The 7082-nt window shown below is 39.8% G+C and overlaps 2 protein-coding genes across 2 annotated transcripts; one reads left to right on the forward strand and one right to left on the reverse strand.

The window, feature by feature from the left end:
• Positions 1–16: 16 nt before the first annotated feature.
• On the reverse strand, positions 17–1413 carry LOC125668062 (beta-1,3-galactosyltransferase 5-like). Its single transcript, XM_048901815.2, has one exon. The coding sequence runs from the start codon at positions 1332–1334 to the stop codon at positions 195–197; it is 1140 nt and encodes a 379-aa protein (XP_048757772.2). The 5' UTR covers positions 1335–1413; the 3' UTR covers positions 17–194.
• A 4193-nt stretch (positions 1414–5606) lies between these two features.
• LOC125668061 (vesicular inhibitory amino acid transporter-like) lies at positions 5607–7016 on the forward strand. Its single transcript, XM_048901814.2, has one exon. The coding sequence runs from the start codon at positions 5683–5685 to the stop codon at positions 6892–6894; it is 1212 nt and encodes a 403-aa protein (XP_048757771.2). The 5' UTR covers positions 5607–5682; the 3' UTR covers positions 6895–7016.
• Positions 7017–7082: the final 66 nt, after the last annotated feature.

A 7082-nucleotide genomic window follows, 5' to 3' on the forward strand; every position in this document is an offset into this window, starting at 1 on the left:
GATAACAAGGTTTGACTATATTTTGGAGTAGAGTTTAGATCTGATACAAATTTAAATTTGTCTCGAGTATGGCACATGAGGTTTGGGCTAATTTAATCACCGTTGGCTGTATTTGGTATCTTGACCAGTGTCAAACTAACTCAGAATTAATAAGAGTGTTCCTTCGGTACTCTGATTTTGACTTTTCTTTTTGGTTAACAGCGGGCGTTCCAAATCTCCAAGAGTCGTTCCGGGGCCAGTCCATGCACTGTGAACACGTAGGGTCCCCTGTACCAGCAAGGACGCTTGAATAATGGGTTGTAGTTATAAAACCAATCTATATTCGTGACATTCAAGTTTAGCTGTTCTAAACATAATCCAATATACACATCCTCTAATGGAAAATACGGAACATTATCGGCAATTTCGTGAATCTTTTTCACCAATGTAGACGCTGCCACGTACCCTGTTCCGCTGCAAAATGGCGGGAAAACGTCCCTGTTAAATAGACTCTCCGGTATGTAATATTTGGAGTTTGGATCTCTGTGGGGAGTTTCTTTTCGCATACAGAAACCCCCAACGCGCGTATCGAAGAATCTCCCATACTTAGGCAACATCGTTGACAAAACGTTTGCGACATTGACCCACATGTCATCATCCGTTTTCATGACGTATTTGGTAGATGAGCAGGCTTCAACAACCCATCTCAGTCCCATCCTGGTTTTCAACGTAAGATTCCCATAAGTGTCCAAGAAACTTCCTTGAATGATGTCACGATTTCGTTCGTTTTCATCTACGATCATATCGTTGACTGAACCCTTGGAAGACGAACCTACCAAGAAAACATGTCGAACGGCACCGGTGTAAGCGCTGGTTAGATTTAACCACGTGTTGCGCAGTGCATTACGCTTGTTAAACCCTTCGGTTGCGGATGCTATGAGAAATACCAATTCAGTTGTATTGTTACATATATTAGTATTTTCGATTACATAGTCATAATTGTACTTGAAACAGCCGTTGCATGTAAGGTTCCTTGTTACAATCACGGGCGTACTCCGCTTGTAGGCGTACGGGTCCATCAGAGCAGTAGAGTGCAGCCTTGTCCCCGATGTCCCAGTCCTTGCACTGTCACGCAATGGCTTCTCATTCATAATTTGGCTTAGTCCGAAATTCTCAATATGAATTAGAGATATATTGGTTCCTAGGAAAGGGTTTATAATGACAACAGCGTGGGTCTTGAAATACCTGTGCGTAAGGGTAAATATTGCGAATAAAATGAAGTTTACGATCACGGCGACTAAAAGTCCATATTGCAAGCATGCTCCAAGTTTGGTCCTCGTTTTCCAATAGATCATCTCTATAGAACTCTGTAATAAGTTGGGCTATCCACGGTTTGTTTAGCTATACACACACACGTCACATGATAAGACATTTCTAATCGAATAAGTTGTTCTAGTAAGTCAAACTAGACCGAGTTTTATAGATAGCAAGAACAGGTACTTCTTATTGTACCAACGAATATTCAATATATATTTCAAAGATTAATATACACATACAATGTATTATACTTTATTTTGAAGAATTTTACAACGTATGCAAAACGAATGATCAAAAATAGAAAATCCCTTACGATAAGCGTGGTTTCATGACCTTTTCTAGTTTCCTACCAAAGTTATACTGCACGACCATCCGGGCCAGTAATAAAAATATACATGGAATCACGATTTGGGTAATAGCTTTGTCGCCGAGTTGTGAGGTGCACATGCTCTGTTGAGTGGTTGTTTCTTCAGATGAAAATACTGATAACCTCTGTATTATCTGATTCCTGATATAGGAGACCGGGACAACAACCGCTTCCAGCTCTACATTGAAATTCAATAATGACCCGAGAAACAGGTAGTTAACTTTCAAGAGTGTATTGGAAATATTTGTATATTGCATATAATGCATTACTTTTCATGAAACTTGGTTCGAAAAGATTAGATGAGGTATAGTGCCGATTGACTTCCAAGGCCATTTACATGCAATCTAATTGAGAAGCGGTAGCGGATTCAAAACAGCTAATTTTAATTAGATTGATTTACATGAGGGTTATGGTCACATCAAATTGAGACTTTGTAGCAAATAAGAGGATTTAATACATAATTTATTCGAATTTTTCTTATGTACACTGAACATTACTAGCAGTCAATAAGAAATTTCATCAAAGTACTGAGAGTACTCAGACGGAATACTAAGAAGTATCACTGAAGAGACATTATTTGTCGAAATGCGCATCTGGTGCATCAAAATTGGTACCGTATAAGTTTTACATCAAATAATGGATTAAAATTGATAGTTTAATTTTCAAACAATTAATAAACATATTCCTAATTTTCAAGTTTGATACTTGAAGGTAATTGAGCTCATCTGAAAGTTCTTAATGTTACATCATGTAGGGTCATACTGAATGTCAATAACTTAATATTTGAAGATTCCTCAAAAGGAGTATGCAGGCAAGGAAGGGGACCCCCTAGGACTATCATTTTCCTCCCCAAGTTTGAAGCTGTAGTGATACCACCTGGGGCCTCACGAGGGTCGGGCCACTTTTCAGACCCAACTGTTGATTGAATAAGGGGTGATCGAACGATACAAAACTGATATATAGAGAACAGCAAAGTCAGACATAGAGAACCCTTAAAACAGATCACATGGGCCTTAAAGGGCAATTCAGCTCACATGAAAGTTCCTGATTTCATATCACCACCAGGGGCTTCTTGGGGGTGGGGCCTTTTTTCAGATCTCCCTAATAATTGAATATGGGATGATCGAAAGAAAAAAAACTGAGGGCGGGAAATGACAGTCCTAGGGCACCCTATCTTGCCTGCATACTCCCTTTGTGGACTATTCAAAGACTAAGTTGTTGTTAGCTTTCATTCTGACCTTACATGATGTAAAATTATGAACTAAAAGGCCTATATGACCCCTTTTAAGGATTCTCTATGTTTAACTTCATTGCTTTTATCGGTTTTGTTTCCTTTAAACACCCCATATTCAATCATTAGAGGTCTGAAAGTGGTCCCACCCTCGGTAGCCACAGGTTGTACCCTAAAGCCCTAAACTGAGAGCGGGAAATTATAGTCGTATGGGGTACCCTATCTTGCCTGCATACTCCCTTTTGCAGACTCTTTAAAGATTAAATTGTTATTTGCCTTCATTATGGCCCTATATGATGTAAAGTTAGGAACTTTCAAGTGAGCTGAATTAGCCTTAAATGCCTATGTGACCCCCTTTAATGGTTTCTCTATGTTTGACTTCGTTGTTCTCTATCCGTATATCAGCTTTGTTTCGTTCAATCACCACTTATTCAATCAATAGAAGGGTCTGAAAAGTAACTCCAACCTTGCGAGGCCCCAGGTGGTATCCCTACAATCCCAAACTGAGGGCGGAAAATGATAGTCCTAGGGGGGTCCCCTACCTTCCTTGCATACTCCTTTGGCGGACTCTTCAAATATTAAGATGTCATTTGCCTTCATTATTACCCTTAATGATGTAAAAATTAGGAACTTTCAGGTGAGCTCAATTGCCGCCGTGACTCCGTTTTAGTATTCTATTGGTTCGTATACATTGTTTTCTAATTCTTAATCAATTTTGTGTCATTCGATCACCCCACATTCAATCATTAAAGAGGTCTAATAAGTGATTCCACCCACGGACATACCTACAACCCCAAATTAAGGGCAGGGAATGATAGTTCAAGGGGGCCCCTACCTTGTGTCTGTACTCCTTTTGTGGACTCTTCAAAGATTAAGTTGTTATCATCATTCATTACAACCCTATTTAATGTAACATTGGGAACTTTCAGCTGAGCTCAATTGCCTTGAAGTATCAACCTTAATGATTAAGAATATGTTTATTATCTGTTTGAAAAATTATGAATTTTGATCGATTATTTGCTACTTCTTGGTCTTCAGTCCGAGTACTCTCAGTACTTTGATAAAATTTCTTAACTATGGCCTTATTGGATGCTGGTTTGTGGCTGCTAGCTCCAGCCTAGTCAGAACGTTACTTTGTTCTGAAATTCCGTTCTACTGCTCTGCAAATTTGTATAGAAGTTTGTTTAAAAATATTTTTTGATGCATACTAGGACAAAATAATAAAAGAAAGAAAAAAGAATACACCCACCACAAAAAAATTCGGTGTACAACGGTACACATATATGTATCACTACCCAACACTGTTCCGATTGTTCCCTACATACGCGTAATAATTCTTGGGGTCAGTCTTGCAACTAGTAACGTCTCAATAGGAGTGAAGTGTTCTAGAAGGGACGCAAAACAAACAAACGTATCATTCATTTTGTCTATGCAACATTTTTAAATGAATACTACAACTGTAGTGTATTAACACAAAATTTGTTTCAATGTATGTTTGACCGTCTTAAAATTTGAACTGATTGTTTCAGAGCAAAAATACCCCTTCAGTCTTCATCATACAGAAGTGATTATCCTGGAAAATGTATGCCATTTCAAACGTTAAATGCGATTTAGGGTACTTAATACTCCCAAGTACTGTGAAACGAGAAAAAAACTCATTTTCACTCAAACCAATTTTTATTTTCAAATGTACATGTATGTAGTCATAAAGTTCATGCTAAGGCAACTATAGGCAACTTCAATTTCGCATACTTAGTCGACACACGCGGCTCATACGTTTGAAGCCAAACAGTTTGGAATAATGGCGAATTATAAATTTGCCCATTGAAAGACAAATGAAATTTACGTATTTGTGGCGTGTGTATACCATGGTAAATCCACGAGTCCTGACTAACATTATAACTTGTACCCCACTTACCTAGTAACAAACTGAATAAACCACTTCTGTTATTAATGTAGTTTACGGTCAGAATTAGGCCGAATTTGACTGTACCTTGACGTCTCAAATCACAGAAATGTACGTGGAAAGGTTGAATGTCTTGCCGAGCTTTGAAGCTTAGGGAATGCAGAAGTCAGTATCTTATTGGCTTTGTCAATCATCCATTTAATGAAAACGTCACAGACTATCCTAAAGCGAGTTGACCATACCAAATGAAATCCTTCTCAAAGAAAAAACCTTTTATCGATATAAAGACTTTGCAACTTTCAAGTAAAGGTGGTTCCTTGAAGGAAAGTATACAATGATTAACTTCAGCTACTTTAAGGACAAAGTAAGTGGGTTAATTCATAGCGATAACAAATACGACGTCTTCGAAAACGAGAGCGAAATGGACTTTATTTCACCGGATGATAGTGACCTGACGTCACTGTTTAAAGGGGGCTTCAGTGAAGTAGATGATGGTAAAATTACGACTTGGCAAGCTGGATGGAATATCACGAACGCCATCCAGGTAACTCAGTTTACATGTACTATTGTAAGAAAGGGGTCCGTTTCGCTAGTCCGAGGGGCCATTCGTCTCGTCTGCATGCTGTGTGTGAGAGACGAGAGCCACGGGGCTCTCGGGTGAGGTCATGTAGTTGGAGGTAATGGTGAGGACAGGGGTGCATCTTTTCCTTGCTGAACAAGCCTGAGCAAACGACATCAATCACTTTCAGTCCAACTCTGCGTGATGTGTGCAATTCAAAAACAATATTAGTATGAAAATGGGTGTTTTATATAATTATCTCTTCAAAGATGATGAGACCATTATTTTAACCGGTGTACAGTTCTTTCTCTGCATTTCAGGGTATGTTTATCGTCAGTTTCCCGTACGCTCTCCTACAAGGTGGGTACTGGACGCTGCTCTCCATCACCGTGGTGGCTGCCATCTGTACTCACACCAGTCGCATCATTGTGAAATGTCTGTACGAAGATGATGCTTGTGGAAACCAAGTTAGAGTTCGAAGAAGTTACGTTGATATAGCGAATAGAGTGTGGGGTCCTAACTTCGGTGGTGTTCTACTTACTCTTGCACAAGTAATTGAACTTTTCATGACCTGCATCCTCTACATTCTAGTAAGTGGGGAGCTTCTGCACGGTTGTTTCCGGTCACGTGACATTAGTCTTGCCACCTGGACCGTCATTAGCACCGTCCCACTTCTACCTTGTGTTTTCCTGCAGAGCATTCGACGTGTGTCGTATCTAAGCTTCTGGTGCACGGTGACTCACATGATTATAAACGTAATCATTGTAGTCTACTGTTTTACGCAGGTCTCCAGATGGCACTGGGATCAAATGCCTGTGGAAATCAACATTTGGGAGTTTCCGATCTCCCTCGGGATTATTGTGTTTAGCTACACGTCACAAATATTCGTACCAACACTAGAGGGCAGCATGAGAGATCCCAAACGCTTCACCCGCGTGCTGTATTGTACTCATATTTCTGCTACCGTCATCAAAAGCCTGTTTGCTTATGTCTGCTTCTTAACTTGGGGAAAAGAAACGATGGAAGTCATCACCAACAATTTGAAACAACCTGGATTTAAAATTGCTGTGGATCTCGTATTGGTTCTCAAAGCTCTCCTTTCATACCCACTACCTTACTTTGCAACAGTTGAAATCATCGAACAAGAATGTCTCAACCCACAGTCTCCATTCTGTATCCCCTCTTGCATTAATGATCAACGCAAGTTGAAACCGTGGACTGTTGTCATAAGAGTCCTTCTGGTCATCGCGTCCATGTTACTGGCTGTATTTCTTCCTCATTTCTCAACTCTGATGGGTCTAGTCGGAAGTTTCACGGGAACCATGCTGTCCCTAGTGTGTCCCTGTTACTTCTACCTACACATTCATGGCGGGAGGCTGTACTGGTATGAAAAGCTTGTCAACTGGGTCATCCTGTTTCTAGGGGTTGCTGTCGGTGGGACTGGAATGTATTACTCCGGTCTTGCACTCCACCATGCCATGAATGATAACCCGTCCCTCATCACGACCGTGAACATTACAGAGCTAGGATATTGATAGATTTATAAACTGGGTTTTAATCACGTGATTTTATACGGATACTATTCTGGATCAAGTTAGCATTGATTGCAATAAGTATTTCGCATGAACTAGGAACAATATATTAGTCTACTGAAAAACACTGTGTTGCGATATATGTTTTATCATAAGTAAGCATTAAATGGTTTTTATTCAAGCTGGTATGA

Source organism: Ostrea edulis, chromosome 4, assembly GCF_947568905.1.
Source record: "Ostrea edulis chromosome 4, xbOstEdul1.1, whole genome shotgun sequence".
NCBI lineage: Eukaryota > Metazoa > Mollusca > Bivalvia > Ostreida > Ostreidae > Ostrea > Ostrea edulis.

Bases quoted from the DNA above. Each gene is read 5' to 3' on its own strand.
- LOC125668061 (XM_048901814.2), top strand. From the start codon at position 5,683: ATGTTTATCGTCAGTTTCCCGTACGCTCTCCTACAAGGTGGGTACTGG.
- LOC125668062 (XM_048901815.2), bottom strand. From the start codon at position 1,334: ATGATCTATTGGAAAACGAGGACCAAACTTGGAGCATGCTTGCAATAT.